The sequence below is a fragment of the Numenius arquata genome, chromosome 9 (assembly GCF_964106895.1).
Source record: "Numenius arquata chromosome 9, bNumArq3.hap1.1, whole genome shotgun sequence".
NCBI lineage: Eukaryota > Metazoa > Chordata > Aves > Charadriiformes > Scolopacidae > Numenius > Numenius arquata.
The window spans coordinates 51,527,286-51,550,603 of NC_133584.1; the positions used below are offsets into that span (position 1 = coordinate 51,527,286).

Genomic DNA, 23,318 nt, shown 5'->3' on the forward strand with positions numbered 1-23,318 from the left:
GGTGACTGCTGAAGAGGACACAGAGGAAAGAGGGTGCCTTCAGACGCACCGGGCAGTAACGGGATGTTAGATACATTCAGTTAAGTGCGTTTAGGTTGAGTCTGCCCCAGAAGCTGGTTGGAGTGAGGTGGGAGATTCACCCAAAACAAGTGATGGTGTCTGGTAAAGGCCTGAAGGACCGTCACTGATGTTCCCTTTGGCATCTGGGTTTTTCCCATGGATGGTACCTCAGAACAGTGAGCTGACAACGAGAGGTCTTGATCAGTGGCCTAAAACCTGGGGATGGAAGAGGAAGGATTCTTTGTCCGGAGAGGGCCAGGAGGCAGTTAGGACAATGTGGCTGGTGGCCTATTTGGGGACTGCGGAGACCAGGAAGGTTTGCAAGGTTTAATTCCCTGCTAGCCTGGAGCTTCTCGACTCCTTCCTCTTATAAAGTCCCCCTGGTGAGTGTTTCTATTACCCGTGGCTCACACCACATCCTCCTCTTTCTAACTCCGTGCAGTAACAAAAGAGCAATCCGCCCATTCCTTAAGTCAATACCAAGTGGAAGAACAGGTCTGCAGAGGAAGCAGCCTGGACCTTCAACCTTGCATTCCCAAAGCTTGCCTGCCAGTGTGCAGCATTTGGCTTCCAGTGGCCGTGCTGGCTCATTGTTTGGGAGGCCAGACGCTGCGGTCCCCCATTCCCGAGACCGTGGCTCTTTGTTTGGGGTGGTGGCACCAAATACACTTAACTCTCTTCCCACCTCCTCCCATGCCTTGGCGAATCCTCTGCAGTTTGTTTTGGATGTCCTTTTGCACTGATGTAGAAATAATGGATTCTGACCCTTTCAAATGCCGACTGTGATTTATAGCAGGATCACCTGAACCCACCCAGGATGCTTGCACAGTGATATTTGATTTTGCTTGTTCTGTCCGGCCACCTTTGCAGTGAGTCAGACATCTCTGAGCAACTCCATCTGCCCCCTGGCTCTCACTCCCAGGAAGGCAGAGACCAAAGGAGGCTCCCCCCCATGGCCCACCCCAGGGCGCGGAGCGTGAAGTTCGCCTGAGGAGATGTCTGCTTCCATCTCCTTTCTTCTCCCCCACGTAATGCTCGGATGGGCAGGGATGACCTTGCTTATTTGGACAAGAGTAGGCCTTCTTGCAAAAACTCCGAGGGTTTGGGGGCTTTTTTTTTTTCAGCTTAAACAATGCAATGTTTAATGGTCCAAGCGTCAGTGTAGCTGCAGCCTTGGCTTTATAGATACCAACTGGATCAACTTGGCAGCTACTCCTAAGAATTTGGTGGCTTCTTTTATTCTCCTCCATCCCCTTTCCCCGTGTCCTGCTAATGAGAACTTCTGGGTGCACACTGAAAACTATATAAAAATGTGTCTGTGCCACCGACCGAGTATTGCTCGACCTGATTTAGCAGAGCTTCCTTTGGCAAAAGCCCAGCTGGCAACGGCACGCCCCTTTTGTGATAGTTTTCATAAACAGCTGTAATAAAACCAGCTGCATTTCTTTGATGCTGCCTGTGAGGGCCCTGTAGGATCCTGCACGCTCATTACAGAGAGCCTCAGAGCTGGATTTCGGGGGCTGGTGGATCAAACTCTACCGAGGGGTTTCCCATTAGCCTCCGTGGGGTTTGGCTGAAGTTACGTTGCCCACAAGAAAAGGCTGACTCTCCCTCTCCCTTAACGAGCTCTTTTGCCGTAATACTGGCTGCTACTTTCACTGTTCAACAATTTTGGCCCACCGGGCTCGGGGCTCGTGGATTAGGCAGGAATTTCTCAAAGCTCTCACCTGAATAACCACTTTTTTGTTGTTGTTGTTGGGTTTTTTTTTTCCCCTTGCCCAGGGAGAGACTCTGCGGCATTGCTGTGATTCACTTACCCCTGTGGGTAACTCGGGACAACTCACTCGCAGTGACTAACGCTGCTTTTGCTCTGCGTGATCCCTCGGCCTCGGTCACCTTCAATAATTTGAGCGCAGAACGGGGTTTGCCCCGGCACGAAAATGAGCGCGGAGGGAAGGGTACCACAGCTCCCAGGAGCGTACAGGTGGGCGGCTGCTGCTGCTGCTGGGAGATTTGGAGAAGAGGGAAGAGGCACAGGGAGGGCAGAGCCCACCTATTTCTGTGGCATCCCCTGCTTGGTACCTGCTGACTTTGCCTCTGGCAGCCGGCCTGGCTCTTCCAGGGGAGGTTTCCATCGATCCTGTGGTCCCAGGAGGGACAGGAGCTTTCTTCAGACCAAGACTGGCAGGTGGGATGCCTGAGCTTGCAAACCCTCTGACCGTGGACGAGAAGTTGGACCCTTCATAGCTGCCTGTCATCTTGTAAAACAGAGGCTGTGATGCTTAGCGCCTTTCCAGTGCCTCGATGACTGCCTTTAGAATAAAAATATGTATATTTTTAATCCTACAGCTGGCTCTGGCAGTGCCCCAGAGACCCATTATTTGCCTGGGAGAGGTGGGGGCTCCAGGTCAAATGAGGTATAATCTCTTCTCAAAGGGCACCTCTATTTTCTCTGTGTATTCCTTTACCGTCCTCGTTTGTGACAGAGGCTCCTGGATGCTCAAATTACTCGCATGAAACTTTAATAAAAGTTCTCCTTGTGGGGTGTGGTGCCTGTTTTTCTCTGACCATCAGTGACCTGGATGAGGGGACAGAGTGTTTCCTCAGTAAGTTTGCTGATGATACCAAGTTGGGTGGGGTGGCTGACACCCCGGAGGGCCGTGCTGCCATCCAGAGAGACCTGGACAGGCTGGAGAGCTGGGCAAGGAAGAACCTCATGAGGTTCAACAGGGAAAAGCGTAAGGTGCTACACCTGGGCAAGAAGAATGTCAGGCACCAATACAGGTTAGGCGTGGACCTGCTGGAGCCAAGCTCCGAAGAGAAGGATCTGGGAGTCCTGGTAGACAGCAAAATGACAATGAGCAAGCAATGTGCTCTTGTGGCCAGGAAGGCCAACGGAATCCTGGGCTGCATAGGGAAGAGTGTGGCTAGTAGGTCGAGGGAAGTCATTCTCCCCCTCTACTCCGCACTGGTGAGGCCACAACTGGAGTATTGCATCCAGTTCTGGGCTCCCCAATTCAAGAGGGATGGGGAACTACTGGAAAGAGTCCAGCGAAGGGCAACAAAGATGATTAGGGGATTGGAGCATCTCCCTTATGAAGAAAGGCTGAGAGAGCTGGGACTCTTTAGTCTGGAGAAGAGAAGGCTGAGGGGAGACCTTATCAATGCTTATAAGTATCTCAAGGGTGGGTTGAAGGAGGAGGGAGCCAGACTCTTTTCAGTGGTTCCCAGTGACAGGACAAGGGGCAATGGGCACAAGTTGGAACATAAGAGGTTCCACTCGAATAGGAGAAAGAATTTCTTCACGGTGAGGGTGACAGAGCCCTGGAACAGGCTGCACAGGGAGGTTGTGGAGTCCCCTTCTTTGGAGATTTTCAAGACCCACCTGGATGCAGTCCTGAGTAGCATTCTCTAAGCAATCCTGCTTCAGCAGGGGAGTTGGACTAGATGATCTATATGGTCCCTTCCAACTCTAAAAAAATTCAGTGAAACACACAACGTACTCTTGAAGTCAGCCATCAGGTTTTGCATAAACCGGGGCTGTACTGCTGGTTAAAAAGCTCCAAATGAAGGAGAAAACTCAAAGAGTTTTAGGCAAAGCGCGGAAGCATTCAGTCCACGTGAAACGTATTAACCGTGTGCTGCCACACCGGCACTCTCCAACGGCCGGGTGACTCGGGTTAGGTGTTTCTGCTGCACGGAGAATTTGAGCGAGCAAGCGTAGCTCCAGGAATTCTGCCAAAGCGGGTTTAATGCTCCCACGTATGCAAAAAAGCCGCGGTCTTGGAAGCAGCAGCCGCCGTAGCAGAGGGCTCCTGAGAGCAGGGTTCGGCTGCATCAGAGGTTTCGGCTCAATTTCAGTCACTGCCGGTTAAAAAAAAAAATAAATTATTTGCAGCATCCTGAAAAATACTGTTTTGGGGGATTTTTTTTTTCCTTTTCATCCAGCTGATGTGACCTGGACCCCAGACTCGCCGAGGGTCCCTGAGGAACGCTGCTCTGGGGCTTGCTTCAGGCTTTGGCGTTTACTACGTTGCTCGCAATGGTGACTATGCCGGGAATTTGCTGTGACATAACGTACAGGTTTTCTTCCTGATTAACCAAAAGGATGCGTCTTGCTGTAATTATCACCCTTCATTTAGCATTTCGAGGCCACTTACTCGTTTCCGCGGATATTGGCTGTCTCAGGGCTGTGTTCTCCACCGCCGCATCCCTCCAGGCGGTACGAGTGTCTCTCAGCCCTTGCTGTCGTAGTGTTGATTCACCCATGGATTCTCCACCCATCCTGTCTCATCCTGGACCTTCTCACGCCCTCATGAGGAGAACGCCTTTGCCCGGCTCCCGTTGTCACCCCACCTGGGAGCGGGGTCGGTGTAACCCCTGCTCCAGGTAGGTGTGTGCTCCTGTGGAATGGAGCTGGAATGGAGATGGGGCAAGGCTGGAGCCGAGACCAAGCTGTGCTTGGTCATCAGCAAGTGTTACTGGTGGTTAACCACCACCATGGGAACATCTGCCCAGGGGGAGGCAGGGTGCACGGCCAGAGGGAAGGGGGCACAGGAGGGGACATAGATGGGTGAGGAACTGGAAGAAAGAGGGGGAAGAAGGGTTGTAACCCCAGTTGGGCTGCAGGGTGGGTTTCCACAGTCCTGACCTACGTGTCCATGGAGGAAAGAGGACCTACATGTCCATGGTGGGGAGAGAGCTGGGGTTTTATGGTGGGTTTAAGCTGTGGTGTGTGTACACGCTGCCTGCCCCGCTCTGAGCAGCACTAACTCTGGTGGGTGAACACAGGTATTTTAACTGCTTAATTTTTTTCCACTTTTTTGCTTCCTTTTTGAAGTTTGTTTTCTTTTTAGGTGATTGTGAAATTAGCTGTACTTCACAGGCAGGCCCGGAAAGAAGGTTCTGCTGTGCAGAATGGTGTCTTTTTATTAGTACTATTTTTTAAAGATACCACTGGGTTCTCAAGGTGCTCCTTCTCCCTTCCCCCCTCCCCTTCTCCCAGTATTTGTAATAATAAAAAAAATAATCATGAGGGTTGTTTATTACAGCTTCGAGCGTGTGGAGGGGCGGATGTGGATGCTTTGCTGCTTCATCTCTCATCCCATCCCGTTCTGCAATATAAAGCTCTTCTCACTTCCACCCCAGCAAGCCCCTTGGGCCTATTCCTGCCTTTATTCCCTCCCTCCCCCTTTTAACCACTGGTTTATAAAAAGTTGCTTATCGGTTTCTGGTACCCTCTGGGTGAAAAGACCCATTATCTATATGAAGGTGTCCGGTGCCATCTTAGATGTCCTTCTGGAGTAGAAGGTAGATGCTAGGCTGAGGCAAGCTCCTAGGAGATGTTCACCTGCCCTGTCCCCCACAGGAGGGGACATCCATGGGTGAGGAACTGGAAGACAGGAGGGGAGCAAGGGCTGTAACAGGATCTGTTCCCAGTGGATGTGTCTGCGTGGAAATGTCTGCACCTAAAGAGAAGTGGTTTTAGACTGGGACGGTGTCTCCTCCACAGCCTTGCTGACGGAGTGCAGCTGCGTGACCCTGGTGGGAGCATCCCTCGTATCCCCTCTCCACGGGGGCAGTGTGGGGGATGCAGGGCTTCACACAAGCATAGACTGGGCGACCTTTAACGCCCTCATCATCAGATCTCTGGGCTCTTGGTTCCTCACAAGTGGAGGGGGTGGCACACGGGGAAGGGCTGGATGAGAGCCCCTTTCCCAGCAGGATGAGAGCTCCTGCTATTCCCAAACTGGGACGAATAATCAGACTCTTGGTTCTCATGAGAGACATGACATTTCAAGGAAATGGGAGACATCATGTGAATTTGGGAGTACTTAAGATAGTCAGTTTTCAAACAAAAAGGCTTTTTCAGAGCCAAATGGCCCAGCTGAATGAGATCAGTGTATGGCCTGAAGCTCCGACAGGGGTGAACTCTGCTCCCTTCATCCCATCCCTCCATGCAGGGGCTTAGAATTGACTCTGTGGCTTGCATCGAGTTTGTCCATTCTCAGCTCTTCACCCCAGCTTCAGCCCTCTGTAGTCCTTGCTTAACGAGCGGTTGCTCCGACTGTTGCACCAGCCTCTGGAAGCCCGTTTATATAGAAAGGTGCGGAGCAGGGAAAGCACTGAGACAGCCCCACCAGAGCTGGGACCAACGGAGAAGCAACTGGGCTGAACCCTTCCCCAGGATCCAAGCTTGTATGAGCAGATGGTCTCCTGAAACTTCTCCTCCTGGATTCATCCTGGAGCAGAGGGGGAGAATTGCAAATGCTTTCTGATGCTGTATTTCAGTTATCTTAAAGAAAGGGAGATAATGATTACAGAGGGGAGGAAGCAGAGGTCTTCACTCCCACCAGGGAACCTCTAACTTCTGGCACCCCGTCAAGTAGACAAGGAACAGGGTGCCTATACTTGCACTCGTGGGAGCAGAGAGTACGTGAACATGCTCTCTATCATCATCTCCCTCGCTGGTGCTTTCTGCCACCACCTTCCCATGTGCTGCCCTTGCCACTACATCCCCCTCCTTGCAGTTTCTGTTGGCCCTCAGTAAGCAGTTGTAGATCTTTGGGGCTTTTTATTTTGGGACCTACTTTAAGCGATGCCTGAAGCAGCTTCCGTAGCACTGTGGAAAGCCCTTGGACAGGAGCAGACTGTGGTCCTGCAGCCTGAGAGGGCACAGCAAACTCAACCTTTGTGGAGAGGGACCTCAGCAGGCTTGGCCAGCTCCTCACCTGTCCCCACCGGTGATGTTCCTCTGCAGCGGCCGAGCAGCAGGGCAGCTCCATGCTGCTGTGGGGACACATGATCCGTGTCAGCAACCAAAGACAGCGTTTGTGAAACCATAGCATGTGAACACGCCTTGGGATCGGCAGCTAAGAGGGCTGTGGTCCCTAAACAGCCTCCACCACCCCAGCACTGACCTTCCAGGGAAGGGTTGTCTCCCTCCCTTGCCCCACAGCAGCTTGGCTGGGAAAAGATCCACAGCTGAGTTGGAATAGGAGGTGGGGAAGGGCTGCCAGGAAATCTGAACCCTCCAGGCAGGTCTGAAGCTCCAAGGAAGCTCATTAGGGGCTGCTCAGCTCAGCTTAGCATGGGTTTTCTCCCTGTCCTGTGGTCTCATACATCAGCCGTGTCACCCGCAACCTGCCCCCGACTCCTGTTTGCAGATCTGGGTACTCCAGGGCTGGTGGGTTCTGTGCGAGCAGAGGAGGAAGAGGCAGAAGCCCTCTTGCTTCACCAACCGCTGGTGAGAGCGTGAACATTTTATTCCTGTGTTCATTCTTACTAGGGAAAAGAAGAGGATTTTTAGGTCTTCCTACATTTCAGCCGCTACATGAAAAGCCTCTGGAGCGTTTCCAATTTGTTAATGACGGGGGAACGCTGCCCCCAAGGTGTATTTTGCATTAAGTGAGTCTGGGAGAAGGGAGGTGGAGACAGGGATCTGGGGAGCAGAACCTACCCGCTCACATTAGGAGTTGTGCTCCATCTTGCGCTGTTGGTGACGCAACGAATGGCTCAAGCTGTGCTCAAAGCCCAGCCCAAGTTCAGGAGCAGAAAGCGAACCCGCCCAGCTCCGTGCGGTTAGGACATAGTCCGGTGAAGGGAGGGAGGTGGGTTCAACCCCCTGAGGCTTATGAAGGAAACAAATCCAAGCACCTCATCTTCTGCTAGGCAGGTTCCCCAACCAGAGAGCCAGCGCTGCAAAAGCAGCAGGCTCCATCAAAGGGCTGATGGAGGAAGCACCACCTCACTGATGGACACCAGCAGTTCGGTTAAACCCCTAAGCTTGGTCTTCCCTACTGGCTCTCTGCTCCGAGGCAGGGAGGTAGCTTCCGACGGCCTCTATGTTCGGAAACATAATAGTAACGTTGGGTCTTGGTTCACTCCCTTGGATAAAGCAGTTGCCTCCTCTCCTTAACACTGCACTAGCAGGGAAAAGCCCACGTCCTGTATTGGCTCTGGAGCGCTATCAACACCTGATGGACATCCTTCCATCCCTTCCACACACGATGACCAGGCACTGTGGTGTAACATTCAGCATTGGAGCTTTGGGCTGACCCCACCGAGCAGCAAACTGCTTTTCTGTAGAGCAGGCACCGGGTTTTCTCTCCAGGCACATGACTTACATGCCATCTGCAATTTTAATCACCAGTCACTCCACCTTGAAATGCTTTTGCAATTGTTCTCTCAGCTTTACTTCCATGAATGACATGGTAGGACCTGTCCCCTCACTGTTGACCCATTTTCCTAGTTGCCAGGGTGCTGAACATCAAATGTTCTCATGGAACAAAACTGATTAACAGATCAGCCTAATCACCATGCTACTACGCAGAGAGTCACGAGCATCTCTTCAAATACCTGCTCCTTAGAGCAGAGGGAAGTGACTGAATCTGTTCCTGAACCTCCATCAGCACCCCAGAACATCTAGACATCATGCCTCCAGAAATCTCAATCTTGCCCATGCTCCAATGAGAAGGTATCAGTGGATCAAGCAGTTGGCGAAGGAGGTAACAGTATTATGGTTGTTCTGCCCGTAAGGGGCCGCTTGGGCCAGTTATTTTAACACCAAAACCAGACCCACTCACCTTAAGCTAAAAATGGTCATTTGAAAAAAATCCTGGGCAGTGACAGAAACAAGCGTGGATCCAGTGATGCCACAGCCAGCCAGCAACCCTAGCCAAGAACGCATCCTGCATCCAGCAGCGCACGAAGAAACTATCGTAGAATCATAGAATTGTCTAGGTTGGAAGGGACCTTTCAGATCATCTAGTCCAACCATCAACCTAACTCTGATAAAAGACCATCACTAAACCATGTCTCTAAGCACTATGTCAACCCGTCTTTTGAACACCTCCAGGGATGGTGCCTCAACCACTTCCCTGGGCAGCCCATTCCAGTGCTTAATAACCCTTTCCGTGTAAAAGTTTTTCCTAATATCCAATCTGAACCTCCCCTGGCGCAACTTGAGGCCGTTTCCTCTTGTCCTATCGCCTGTGACTTAAGAGACCGACCCTACGAGGCTGTAGCCTGTAACAATTTTTTTGTAAGAGAATATGAAGGTTTAGCTGCTCAGAAGTGATCTAATGATCTACTACAGGTTCTTCACTAACCGACCAATTCCCACCAGATCACTCGAAACCAGGGGTACCTTCCCAACGCTGAGCTTCAGAGCGAGCAGACAAGTCACACAACTGAGAACATAAAGAACGGCTGGTTTCCTACAGGAAAAAACACAAGACCAGATGTATTTCACACAGTGTTATTCACACATTTTCATTTTGATTTTTTACAGTATATACACGCGAACATTACATTATTCAGTATGAGCCACCTGGAGTCAAACCTAATCAAACTGGTCCATAAACAATCTATATCAAAAAGCGATACTTGAGCAAAATGTCTAGTGGTTCTACCCAAAGCCTAAAATAGTTGAAAGGAAAACCAGTGATTTTCATGTTCCTGGACATAATTTGTGCAAAATGGTTTTAGGAGAGCAAGTGGAAGATTACGTTGAAGATACTGAAAGCACTAAGGATGGCAAGTTGTAGGACTGTTTAAATTCAACCATGGCATGAGTGCTACGGGGACAAAGTACTGGGACACGACCAGCTTCTGCCTGGACATCCCTGGAAGCCGAACTCAGTGTCTCACACGTGGAGAACGTTGGCTCCGGGGGCTATAACACACAAGGTGAAAACAGTCACCAAGGAGAATTAATGTGTCCAAGGAAGTGGCTCTAAAGTCATCCTTTGTGGGGCTACGGGGAAGCTCTGGCTCCAGTGACGGGGCTTGTACCTCGCGAGAGGAATTTTGTCAACTGCCAGGCAAAAACTACTTGGCAATTAGAGTTGTGCTTACTAAAAATAACCAGACCTCCTCCATCACGGAATGCAGGCACGAAACGACCGATCCAGAATCTGGGAGCAGGACAGAACAAACCTTCCCATTTGCCTATTAATGAGTTAACGCTACCATTAATGAAAGTAGCGCCTCAGATGTATGCTTTAATAAGGTTTATGTAAACCTGATATAAACAGTAACATGACAGAATTCCTTCTACAGGTTTATACCGCTGCTATTTCCTTTCCTCCTGATCAGAGCCCTACCGGAACAGCCTTTTATTTCATCAATGCTCAAGACACTGCTTTCCAACTACCTTGTGGATCAAAACTTTAGGTTAAGCCATCCAAATGAATGTTTTACACAAAATACTTACTTCAACAACATACAAAGCACTTTCTTTATCTTTCAGAAACTGAATATACAAAGTAAGCTTTTTCCAAAATATTTCCATAGGCAAAGGATTAAAAAGGATTTTAATTATACACATATGGTCACAATTCTGCCTTAAAAAGATCATTGGGAAATGTACATAAGGCCGCTTGTAAATGTACATCATCTTTATGTTACTGTTACAATGTCATATGTCCAGAGAAAAAAATTGACAGTATCATACATATTTGCTTTACGCTGGGAGAAGGCTATTCAAAAATACAGTACTCTTCTGTACAAAAAAATCATGCCACATTTATTAAGATGGAAGAAGCATTGGTTTCTGCGATAACCAAATAGTTCAGTCCGTTTCTTACTATGCTTATTATCCCGACTTCAAATTTGAACAGATTGATTTCCCAAAGTGTCCATATTAACAGAATCAACAGCTATGTTATAAACAAAACATAATGTTTCTCACAATAGATAAAAAGAAAGCCGGTTCATATTTCTGAAACCATATAAAGATAGAATTTAAAAAAATCACTCTTGATTTGCTGAAATAAATTTACATTATACAACACTATATGCCAGGGGGGAGAAAAGGGAATGGGGATATGAATATACACTAAAATGCAAATTTTTGTCCCAAAAAGGGGTAAAACAAATTACATTTACAGCATGAAGGTTTACAAATGTACATCTGTACAACCAAGGTAAGCATCACTACTAAATTAGCAAGGCTTGTAATAAACATCGAAACGAGAGATTTGTTTTCAAACTGTAAACTTACACCTATTAACTACACGTATACAATGCATATATTTATAGGAAGCAAAAAAGCTATCTGAATATTTAATCAGTCATGCTTAAATGTTGAGCTATCAAGTTTACTTTTCAGTGGCCCCTTTTCTCTTCATCAATACCTATTTTTTTGCATCTACAGTGAGAAAGCAAAATAAATGCTCAACACTTTAAAATCCTTACAATTCTATATGCAAAATAAAAAAATACAAATCTCTACTCTTCCTGCCTTGTAAAACTGACTGTAAAGTTAATACAGGGTTCGCTCCTTTTCCAACAGTGTACTGTACTGAGTGGAAGTACCACCATCATTTTAATCCCTCTACCTTGTACAACAATTAAATATATAAGTATATACAGCAATTTTAATTTTTAATACATCGCTAGAGAAAACCTTAGGGCACCATTTAAAAAAACCACCTGTATCCACGGCGAGTGATGAAAGCTGGTCTTTTTGAAGTTCCCGTTATTTTGTTATTCCCTACTTTAATTTGCTGCGCCCTGTTTATTATTTGGATAATATGTTGTGAACCACCAAAATACAACTTAACTTTTCAACATGTTAAATAATGTTTATGCAGCTGATCAATTTTAATCTGGTATAAAAGACTTCACACAAAAGGGAAAAAATAAGGATTAATTCTATATACAACTCTATAAACCTGTTGTGCTATGATGCTGGGTAGACCTACCAGATTGCAAGCCAGTGTATTAAAAGAATACTGTACTTTTTCCCTTTAAAAACTATTTCAGTGACTTTACAAGGTAAAAATTTACAAAATATGTGACAGCTATTTTGATACAATTACATCATATACAGGCATTCTGTGCTTTGCCAGCCATCCAATCTGATAGGTCTCCGGATCAGGGCTGGAGATATTTTTTTCTTTTCTTTTTTTTAATAATTCACTCCCCAAAAATATACACAAGAATAAAAATTTTACAAATGGATGAACAAAGTCAATAAATAGATTTAAAAAAATCAGAACATTTATAGTTAAGTTGTATGTTTTGATCATTCACAATTCAATTTTTCTTCCGTTTCTTTTTGCCTTTTACAGCATCCCATTTGGTGGTCCACCAATTGGCCCCAGATCAGCACTGTTCTTCAGGTAATACTTTTCCAACTTGGCCAGAATGTGTTTGCCATAGGTATATTTACGGAGAGTTGTGATGTGGGGTCGAATCTGTAAGAAGAAACCCGTTATTTTATTTTTTTTTCCCCCCATTAAAAAATTTTAAGTAGAGGTTACGACACTTTAAAAATATTATGTAAAAAAAAAAAAGTCAGAAAGAAGCCTGTACTTCTAAATTTTGGGAGTTTCTGGAAAGATGTAAAATTAGCGATTTTGACTCCCCAAAGAACTGACACGGAAAAGAGACGGAGCCCTTTTGTGGGGGTGCCCTGTTGGTGACTGGGGGAAGCAGAAGATACTGGGCCCTGCATTAAATAGCCCAGGGAAACTATGGCAATAGCACTTTTGTCCATATCTGCATATTCTTAAGTAGAAAAAGTGCTCGGTATGTAAGGAAGTGTGGGAAGCTCTTTTGGGAGAACTGCAGAATGGGTTTATACCAGCAAATAAAAATACAGAAACCTGTATTTCTTCTGCTATATTAATAAAGATGACAGATACTACGTTTTTATATTAAAAGTATTTTCATAGAAAAGCTGGCAAAGAGAGAGGATATGAAACCCAACTTTTGAAACTTTCCTGTTGATTTACAGTTTTAGCTCAGCGCTCAGAGATCTGGATATATTCTGCTTTATCAAACTCCACTGAATGCTTACGCATCAAGTTCTAGATGACAGAACTACCGAGTTTTACACGTAGAGGGGAAAGGAATTCTAGCAGAAAAATTAGTATTGGTATTTTCTGAACCAATAAAACTATATACAAATATACCTTGTGCATTATTATCTTCCGCTGAGCGGGTTCAGCCATATCAATCATCTTCTGAACAACATAGTTGGCATACTGGTCCTTCATCATGGTGTATAAGGCACTGTGAGGACCATCGTTCTGGCAACAGACCTCATCAATAAGTAAAGCTCTTTCAGCACGAGAAGCGTGCGTTACACATTTTTCTACCACATTGCTGAAAAATAAGACAAATGCATTCTGTGACTTAAGATGTAACGTTGCTTTAAGCAGCAATTTTATATTTATCTGAACAGTTCAAGTGTCTTAACGCCACTAAAGAGCGCACTGAAAACACATCAAGTCCTGATTTCCAAATCTTTAGTAATGACTGAGAAAGTTAAAGGATTATACGCTCCTGCTCATGTAAAAGAAGTAATTTTTTAGTACTTATTATCTTGTAGGGGAGATTTTCCACTGGACCTCAGGTTGCAGATATATGCTAGTACATCTATTTCGCTCGTGGGCCCTTTTAAGACACAACAGAGAAAGGCAGATACGGAGCTGCTTGATTTTTGAATAAAAGCGCTTTTCAGGAGCACGCCTAGATCAGGAGATACTCTCAAATATTTCCTTCCGTAGAGGAAGTCTCTGACCTTCCAGATACTTCATAAGCTGGAAAGGCTATCAATGCTTATAAGACAGGGAAGTGGTTCTGGGCCTAAATTTGTACTTTAGAAATTAAGCAAGTTCCAAGGAGAGGATCATGAACAGTTCTATTTAGGCAGAGAAAAATAAAATCCAGGTAAACTTGCTAGTTTGCATATAATCAATTTTTAAAACAAACACCCCCATAATGTCACAGTTCATTTCTACTTAATGTTGATGAGAAGGCTGGTCTCACTACACCATCCAGCATGAACTCTGAGGTGTGTTTTCCTTAGCGAATGGCACATCATCTGTATTCTGGCAAAAAACACTGAAGGATGAGTTTTAGGTTCTAGTGTTAAGAGTGGTTCAGGACTGCGACAATAGCCTTTGAGACTTCCTCACGCATAAAATCTTTGTCAGGCTGAACCAGCACTTTATACTTCTAAATTGCTTGGCTGGACTGACAGATAGTCAGGAAGTCCCAGCTCATCATCACCAGCGCATCCAGCAAGTTCTAGGAGGGGTTTTCACCTGCCTCTGGGGATCCTCACATGGAGATTTGGAACCCATTCCCTGCACTTGTGAGCAAAAGCCATCCCACGAACCTGTGGAATCTTCTTTGTTTTGCTACAGAACAGCATTTCCCCCTTCCCTTCCCCAAATCTAGTATAAAATACCACTACCCTTCACCTCTGTAAAAATATGACATTTCAGGACGCAAGTTACACAACAGAAAATAAGAACCCCTATCATATCCCTTTTGTAACACAATCAATAATCCCATCCTGCAGCTTTAAAAGGTTAGTGAACCTTTAATATATGAAGGCTGTGCAATACCTGGCAAATTTGTGCTGACTCAGAGCTAGGACTTTTCCTCTTATTTCTGAAACTATTTTACTCTTGTCTTCAGGACGACCGTGCTCCAGTACGTGTTGAATAACGTAATTTCCATATTGATCCTGAAAATAAGATGACTTAAATTTTCTTTTGTGTTCATACCAAGTAATCCATACAGCTTTTGTGTATTTGTATAAACTTTCAAATTACTATTTGCACAGATATAAGGAAAAATACAACGTCAACATTCTAGAAACAAAGCGATGCAAGAAATATTGCATCAGGAATTACTTAATGGACCACAAAATTTACATGCAAAAGGTAAATAATCTGTAAAACCAGCATTTTGCTAGAGTACCTTTTATCCTCTTAAAGAAAGAAGTCCTCAAACTTAAGATCATAACCCTTTAATGGCTGTAATAGCTCCCTGAACTTCGGTTCCCCAAGACAGTTATGTTTTAACTAAAGACTTGTGTATACAAGAAACCCCTGAGAAATAAACTAGACCAATTAGGCAATAAACTAGGCAATTCTTGCCTTTTTACGTGTGGAAATTCCTACTGAACACTGAGTCCTTTCCGGTATTTTAAACCGCTTCAATTTCAAAGCCATTTGTAGCACTCTGTTTATTTCCAGACAGGAAATCATGTTGCCTAACATCTTTTGCTTTCTTTTAGAAAAGATACCCTTTTTGTATAAGAATACGCAACATGTATATTTTTGACAATGTATTCGTGTTTAGACATTATCAGAAGATATCTGAAGGACATCTGACTGAATTAAGATAAACTACAAAAAAGCAATCTTTGCGATAAAAAAAATATACTAATTCTGTGCATTTACAATGTATATTCGAAGCTACAGTCAAAACTGTAAGAAAAAGGCTTTTTAAATCTTCTTTGCCTCCCAACTTCCAAATTCATTTTCATTAAAACTATGGAAGGAAAGAAAAACAAAAAAATCAATGTGTACAAACCTAAAAAGAGGCAAATGCATTTAAACTATTTCTTAAACTAAGAAATACGAATAAATTATGACAGCAATAAAAAAAGCTCGAGAATGCATTAAACAATTAATATATGCACTAACCTGCACTAGCTGTTCCGTGTGTTGATGCAGTTCTTCCAGGATTGGCAGAGTCTGCTCAGCAGTACAGTGTTCCAGAATACGCTGAATTACTCTACAACCATATGGATGAGTTGAAAGTACAAATACCTTAAAATAGGAGTGCAAACTGGAGTTAAACCAACCAAAGTTTACAGATATAGTAATATTACCATGTTCGAAACGGAATTGAACATGCCAACAATTTCTATTAAAAAAAAAAGAAAGTTTTGCCTGCCAATATCAGAATTCCATCTCCAGTAGAAGTCAAGAAAAGACAAAAATGCAGTTTTTTGTACGTCAAGGACTCAAGTAATTATACAACTAAGAACCCAAATTTTCATTACAATGTTTCTAGCCTACTTAGCTGCAAAGGAAAGCCTGGAAGTATGACCCTTGGTTAAGCACTGTTCACCTTCCAAGCTTTACTTTTAACTTTGTACTTCATTTTCAAATTTTAAAAGTCAAAATCTGTTTTTTTCCTTTTACTTGCTTCTCCAGAAGCCAGGTTTGTGTTTCAGGAGTTAATTCAGAAGATTTAAGAGGCAGCGTTGGTCAGAACTGAACACAGTATCTCGTCTAATGAGACATAAATGCAAATGATGTAGGCAGATGAAAAAGATAAGCATTGTTACATGACATGACTAAAGTGTGGCATTTTCCGTTTGCCACTTCAGATTAGCTACTATTTTTCATATATAATAGCTTGGAGCTGAGGATGGATGTCCAGTAAACAAACAAATTGACATCTTAGTCAAGGGGCTCTCTTTATGGTTTAGAAACTGCATCTCATCTACCCCATACACACTTTTTGATGTAAAAAGACTTGACCCTACAAACCTTGGAATGCCATTTACTATTATGTACAACAACAATTCCGGTATTGCTGTTGTGTAAAATGTGAGAGAAGGATATTGTAGATTTTGTGAAGAAATATATTTGGCTATCCATTAAAGTAAAATTTAGTAACACAGCCAAGTTACTAAGATTTTACAGTTCTTCAAGACTATAAAAGTACACATTTGTCTCAGAGCATTAAAATCTTATTTAGCTGCAGCACGTTCTCTAGCCTGCAGCACAGTATCAATCTTACATCAATATAACTTTTTTTGGAAACAAAACAAAAAACCCAACCTTAAATAAACAAATACCTCCCCTCTTCACTTAACACTAGCCCATATGTAGGGAACAGATTAGTATATTTCTTCAAAGTATTTCCTTAATGATAGATTTTAATTGGGAAACATTGAAAGACAGACTTGCAACAGAAGAAAAAAAGGGAAATTTTAATGAAAAATATATGCCAGAGAGCAGATACTTTATTATTACCATCAAAAATGGCAACGGTAAAAGTTATAAAGGAAATTCGAAATGGCACATCACAGAACTCAAACAGAAAGCCTGGCCTTAAGCCAAATAGCTCTATTGGTATTTATTATACATCCAAACAGGTCTTTCTAGAGCCTCATCTCCAACAGATTAATCTTTTTACAGCTCTTACAGCTTTTCCATTTTATCATCTTTTTTTTATCCTACTTAAAACCAGCTGACTGCAAAGTGTCAAACATTATCTTCTAATGCAAATGATGGAAAAAGACCTGCAAATGAAAGCAACCCCGCAGAGTGGAAATGAATTGGTGACACTACCTGTCCTTTGAATGCGTCAATGATGAACTGGAGCGACTGGGGTTGAACACACTCAATACATTTTTGTACAACATGGTTTCCATTTTGATCTTTCACACATTTCAGGACATGACCATCCAACTCTTTCACCATTTCATTCTGGAAAAAAAAAAAAGATTATTCTCGTCTTTACAATGATTTTTTTCTTTATGCCCCCCTCAAAGGAATATTCCGTTTCATCCTAACTATCCAATCTCCATATTTGCTGGTGGTTTACTTGTGTAGCTCAGCAATTTAAACAACTATTTTAGTCCCTAGGGCATTTCATAATGAAAAGGAACAATCAACAACTTCAGCAAGTAAAAAGATGGATGCAATATAAAGAAATAAAATAATAAAAAAAAAAAGCATTGCTCTAACTTACAATTACCTGCTGGTCAGGTGAGATTGACTCGAGTGCTTTCTGAATGACACGACAACCGTACATCTGCAGGGCTAACGGCAGAACGTGACCACGTATGCGTGTCGCTAGGGCTAACTTTTGATCCAGGCTTCCAAACTAGAAGAAAATAAAGATGCTGTTAACAAATGAAGACATAAATTCCAGCATGCTGCAAACATTACACGTCAGAGTAAGTACTTTCATTACAGGTTTACTGTACACCGTAAATGATTTTTTTCTTTTTGAATTTTGTTGGGTATGTTTACCAGAAGCATTTATATTCGAAATGCTTCATTTTGTAATATTCCACATTCCAGCTACATACCTGCTATCAAATGCATGACCTTGCAAGACAACAGAAGAGATCAAAGTAATTTCTACTTGACTGTCTGTGGAAATATTTAATTGCAGTAACCTGCTTATTTAAACAAATTATACCAGGCAAATTAATTACAGATTACTGTAATGTATTAATTCAAATCAGATATTCTCTGATCTCTCAAATTTGTAGGGGTCAGTGTATCTTACATCTCGTATGCAGTAAGCAAGCTGTAACAGGAGGGGGCGAGGGGGAAAGATTTCAAGCCCTAAAGCAGCTTCTCGGTAATTTCACATGGCTTGAAGGATCATTCTTACCCTGGGTGCTTGGGGAAATCTAGAAATACTTGGGCTTTGCAGAGCAAAATCCAAGTGTTTTTTTACTCTGGTTGTATATTTCAACCAATGTTTTTCAGCAGTAGCTAATTTCTGCCCATGTTATTCCCTCCATGGTCCTACCACAACCTTCCGTGCTACTCCATGCTGAGCAGAGCAGAAGCCAGTCAAGGTTCATAATAACACCCATAACCCTGTTGCCAGATGCCCACACAAGCTCCTGAGCTGGCACAGTGCAAGACGCCACAGAGAAGTGATCGCCTGGACAATCAGCTGGGTAGCATCAGCAACAGTCATGCAGCACTGCTGCGAGCTGTCAAACCTCTCATCTGTAGTCACCTAAGACTGAAGAAAACTCAAACAACTTTGCCTTCCTACCCCCTGACTACACCTAAGGCCTAGTGCACTTTTTTCCTCGAGAACACTTCCACATAATTAAGATGGAAACACTCAATTGATAATGATTATCTATGTATCCATCCAACCTAACACTACGGAATAAAACAGCACTTGATGACCCTTGAGCAAGATCAAGATCTTGCCATACGTCAGCCACACTTTTCAGAAGGTACTTTGATTTGTAAAATCAAGTAAAATAAATATCAAAACCTGAGCACACTGTTTCATAGATTACTCATTAAAAACTACATTCCTGTTTACAACAACTATCTTACTTCTTACTGGATATTTTCCAGCTTCATCTTCTATCCACCCAGTCACTTTCTTATGGTCCTTGATTTGAAGTACCCTATGCTAGATTCCTTTCCTACATACTACTTTTTCCAGGACACAGGTATTACTTTTTCTTCTGTTAGTCAAATCTTCAAATCCTGTAACTCGTTGATAAGGCTCTTTTTTTTCTCTTTTCTTTTTTCTCTTCACCCCAGTTTTTAAACAAAAAGCAAAACTCTTTTAAATACTAGCTTTAGTAATATTAGCTGTATCTTATGATATCCCTTCCTCAAAATTCTTCTTCCTCAATACATTTTATGCGACTTTCTTCATATACAGCACTGGATGAAGTTCACACAGCTATTTTTTGGGCTGCAAGAGCATTTTCCAGACCCACTCTTTACCAAAATGCACTAACCGATAAAAAGTATCCTTCAAATCTTTAAGTTCCCCATCATCTGCTGAAAATCTCCATAAATTACACTAAAAGGCTTGCAAAGCCTGAGTGTGCAGCCTGCACACTCACCAATGTTCACCGACGTATTGCACCTCCAGTGTAAAGAGAAACTGTGCCTGTTATGAAGACCAGCAGGGGATACAGAACAGAAACCGTGTGTGCAGTGTTACGTGCTTGGGTTCTGTGGTAAAAGTCCAGTAGAATTCTGCTACCATGTTAAGAAAAAACTCAGTTAAATTTAATCAGATTTTTACAGCATTTCATTCGCATTTCTGTTCATACACTTAGGGTTATGCTTACCTCAAAGAACTTCTGTATTACATAGTTTCCAAACACATCAGTCATCAATTGATACGCTGCTTGCAGGATCTCGTTAAATACCATCTGGCGCTCAGCTGGAGTAGCTCGCTCCAGCTTTTGCTGTATAAATCTAAGCGCAAAAAAAGGTACGTTATGCTTTACATAAACAACAGGAAAACCTCTCAAACGCCATTTCAATGAGACACCTCAAAATTCTAAAGCAAGTATTCAATATTTATAAAACTTATTAAAATGAAAGTAGCACCTTCACATATAAAAGGATATATTTTAGTAAAGTGATACTTAAACTTTCATTTGAAAAGGATTAAAGATGAAAAGAATAACAATAACTAAGTACCTGATGATGTATTGCTGAAAAAATGGTTTTACATTCCAGATGCCAGATATTTTGTTTTCTTAATCAACGCCTTTTTGATACCTAAATACTAGAGTTTACAAGTCTAGTTACGAGGCTATTTCTACACCGAGAACTTCTACAAGCAGCGAAACGTATGCTACTTTTATAATGAAATTTCCTAGAGAAGAAAAAGGTCAGTGTAAGAGCATGTGCTCCAATTAATGGCATGCTTTGTATTAAGATGACTAGCAGCTCATTCAAATGTTTGATGTCAACGTAACAGTATCAAAGCAGTAAAATGTTACTAAGCTATTAACTTTACTATAGTAATTACCTAGAACCATGCTGGTCTTGGGAAAATTCAACAATATGTCCGACAAGGTCTCTTAGTTGAAGATTGGGGAAACGATTGTTTCTGAAATCTTCCAGCAATCGACTACGTCCAGAAGGCATAATATCAGACCTACTGTAACGAAGGCGCGAAGGAGGGAAGAGCTGACTGGTGGAGCTAAAAAGACTGGAGGTACTTGCTGCACTGCGATACTTTGCTTCGGCTCCGGGTGCCGCAGAAATATAGCGACCACTACCATTTGTCAGTCCTCCTACAAGGAAGCAGTTCCGTCAGTAAAAGCCGTAAAGGAAAATAAAGCAACAGCACAACAGTAAATGTACTACAACTACGGATACACCCTGGAGCCAAAGAAAACAACAGCGTTGTCTCGTTATTTGTATTTACCTCATTACGGTTGGAGGAGTTATCTAGCTCTATCTTCCAATAAATAAAACCATTCTCCTCCTCATTTTTATTTTACGTGAAGGGCACCAGGAAAAGAAATGTCATTAGAGGAATATAACGAAGCAGGTAAAGTGAGCACCCACTCAGACTTACAGAAACTTTAGAACTGGGTGGGCCTTAGCTCAGTGGGCAGATTTCCACTTCACAAGTAATACTGACACATAGCCTTGTTAGTAGTCTCAAAGTTAGCCAATTGTTTCAAAATAGACCATGAAATCTGAACTACCCTTCAGTCCCTACTGAGATAACTTTCCAATTTATCTTGTGAAAGGGCGTTTTTGGGGAGGCGCACACGGTGCCTCATCATGCTGTACCTGTTCTGCAAAACATTTAATGATTTCGGCATCCCAGGCTTTCAATTTGGCACTTTCTGTTAAATTTCAAACCAAGTAGCTAAGAATGCTGTACCCAATTCTAAAACAACCAAAGATACATCAAACTGAAGTTCCTTTTAGAAAACTGAAGTCCTTCCTTGCTGCAAAACATTCATCACGCACTACACTTCGTCTTCCCTTACTTTCTAAGAACTGAATTGCCTTTCTGCATTAAGGTCCTGCTCCTTTTTGCTGGTGATTCCACCTACAGCTCTCATCACCCCACAGTCCCGTGAATTTCTCCTCCCCTCTCCCTCTCTAATCAGTTTCTGTCACTGGGAACCCCTCCAGCAGGCCTCTCTCCCCTCCACTTTAACACTGGCAGCAGTTACCATAATAAGCATGCAAACAAAGCATCTTTCCCAGCTACAGTATGATTTTAAAGGGGATACTGCTACTATACTGCAAGCAGAAATATTCAAAGACAATTCCCACCTAGAAACCTCAACTCTACTACTTTAAAAAAATAAAAAAACCCACAGCCTAAAATTACCAACTATGAATTGGAAAAGGAAAGCATTTTCAGTTTCCCTACAAATTATCTAGAAAGTGACACAGTAACCAAAAGCCCTTTCGAAGTCAACAGAAGGAATATCTACATTTGAATTTAAAACAATTTGCAGTATGTGCTGTTTGAATGGTGCTCTATTACAAAATCAATTAAAAAAAAAAAAAAAAAGGAAATCAGCTGACAGTGCCCCAGCCAAGCCTTCTTTTGGCTCCAAGTATTTATAAGGCCAGGCAACAACAGTGTTACAGTGGGCTGGGAATGGATTAATGGTATCTTTTTGGAAAGGTCAAATTGCAATACCAGAATCTGAGATGTTAGTGCTCTGCAAGACATATCAAGCATGACATTTATTGCACTGTATAGGATTATGCCCTAAAAGAGAAATAATTAGTATTTATTTCACAATTAGTTTTCGAAATTCAGTGGTAAGAATCAGTAAAGAATCAGTAAATACTTTATGCCCCACCACACCTTTTAAAAACCACTAGGTTTTCTTTTAAATTAAATTAAAACCTCTTAATTATTTACAGCCAGAAAAATCAAGGGTTTTTTCCACTATCGTTTTTAGTTTCCGTTGACAATCACTATTTCCAGGAAAGAGCCAACAGCAACATGATACTAACAGACCAAAAGAGAAAAAGAAACCCCACGTTCTGCCGGTGAAGCAGGATGCAGAGCGATGCTCTACAGTCATTTCTCTTCTAGGAACTGCCTTCTACAGAACAAAAAGTTACGCATCTGAAATGATGGTATTTATCATCTAGATTATTTAAATATATGAATGAAATGCAACCTTGCCTGTGAATGCTGCGTGGTAACACTATTTAGTGCCGCGAGAGGGCAGCAAAGCCCGTTTAAAAGGAAGTCTTACAGGCTGCCTTCCTGCGGTACCATCTCTGTATCTCTATTGCTCCACTCATCACATGCTCAATTCCATGCCAGGAACCAATGGGGTAGTTTTGACGATACGCTCACAAACTGCACAGCTCTAATTACTATACACTGACATGGAAATGCACATGTGAATCAGGAATTGTTTCAGCTTTTTTTTTTTTTTTTAAGTGAGCCTTCATGTTAAGTATAAATTAAATGTGACAATTTGTCCAGCAGTTAAAAGAGAAATTAAGAAACTTGGTAGCGTTTAACAAATATGCTATGTATGTGTAGTAGAACTGCACGTATACAATAGATTTCACACTCAGGATTATCAAGCCTTTCTTCAGTCTAATTTGGGAACTCTTTTTTTCAGACTTGTAAAACGACTACGCTGCGACTGGGAGACTCCCGTCTGGCCTGTGGAACTACTCAGGACGATCAAGTTAAGCAGGATCATAATTCAGGAAGGCTGAAAACACATCCATCATGCCTAGAAGAACCTGTCATATTTCAAAAGCACACAGAAAGCTTAACCTTGTAAAACCCTGGACACTATTATAAAAAACCCCAGTAATTTAATAGGTAATTAAGCTTTTCTTCTCATGTAACCTTTTATTACAGCAGTGCTAGAGCTCATTGGCAACTTTGCAGATTTGAAAAATAGTAAAACCCTCAAAATAAAAGCATATTGTCATAGGTACTTACTATGCAGATCTACTCTT

The 23,318-nt window shown here is 42.8% G+C and overlaps 1 protein-coding gene across 5 annotated transcripts in view; it reads right to left on the reverse strand.

The window, feature by feature from the left end:
• Positions 1 to 9,324: 9,324 nt before the first annotated feature.
• The window catches only part of PUM2 (pumilio RNA binding family member 2), a 71,473-nt gene continuing 57,479 nt past the window's right edge, over positions 9,325 to 23,318 (reverse strand). For 4 of the 5 annotated variants that reach the window (XM_074153741.1, XM_074153740.1, XM_074153739.1 and 1 more), the window contains 8 exons: positions 20,374 to 20,641; positions 19,682 to 19,811; positions 17,587 to 17,715; positions 17,178 to 17,315; positions 15,516 to 15,641; positions 14,427 to 14,548; positions 12,984 to 13,176; positions 9,325 to 12,263 (listed from right to left, as the gene is read on the reverse strand). In XM_074153741.1, the coding sequence (XP_074009842.1) occupies positions 12,132 to 12,263; positions 12,984 to 13,176; positions 14,427 to 14,548; positions 15,516 to 15,641; positions 17,178 to 17,315; positions 17,587 to 17,715; positions 19,682 to 19,811; positions 20,374 to 20,641 (1,238 nt within the window). In that variant the 3' untranslated portion in view covers positions 9,325 to 12,131. Of the gene's footprint in view, positions 12,264 to 12,983; positions 13,177 to 14,426; positions 14,549 to 15,515; positions 15,642 to 17,177; positions 17,316 to 17,580; positions 17,716 to 19,681; positions 19,812 to 20,373; positions 20,642 to 23,318 lie in introns of all 5 variants that reach the window. The other variant, XM_074153742.1, reaches the window with a different exon arrangement.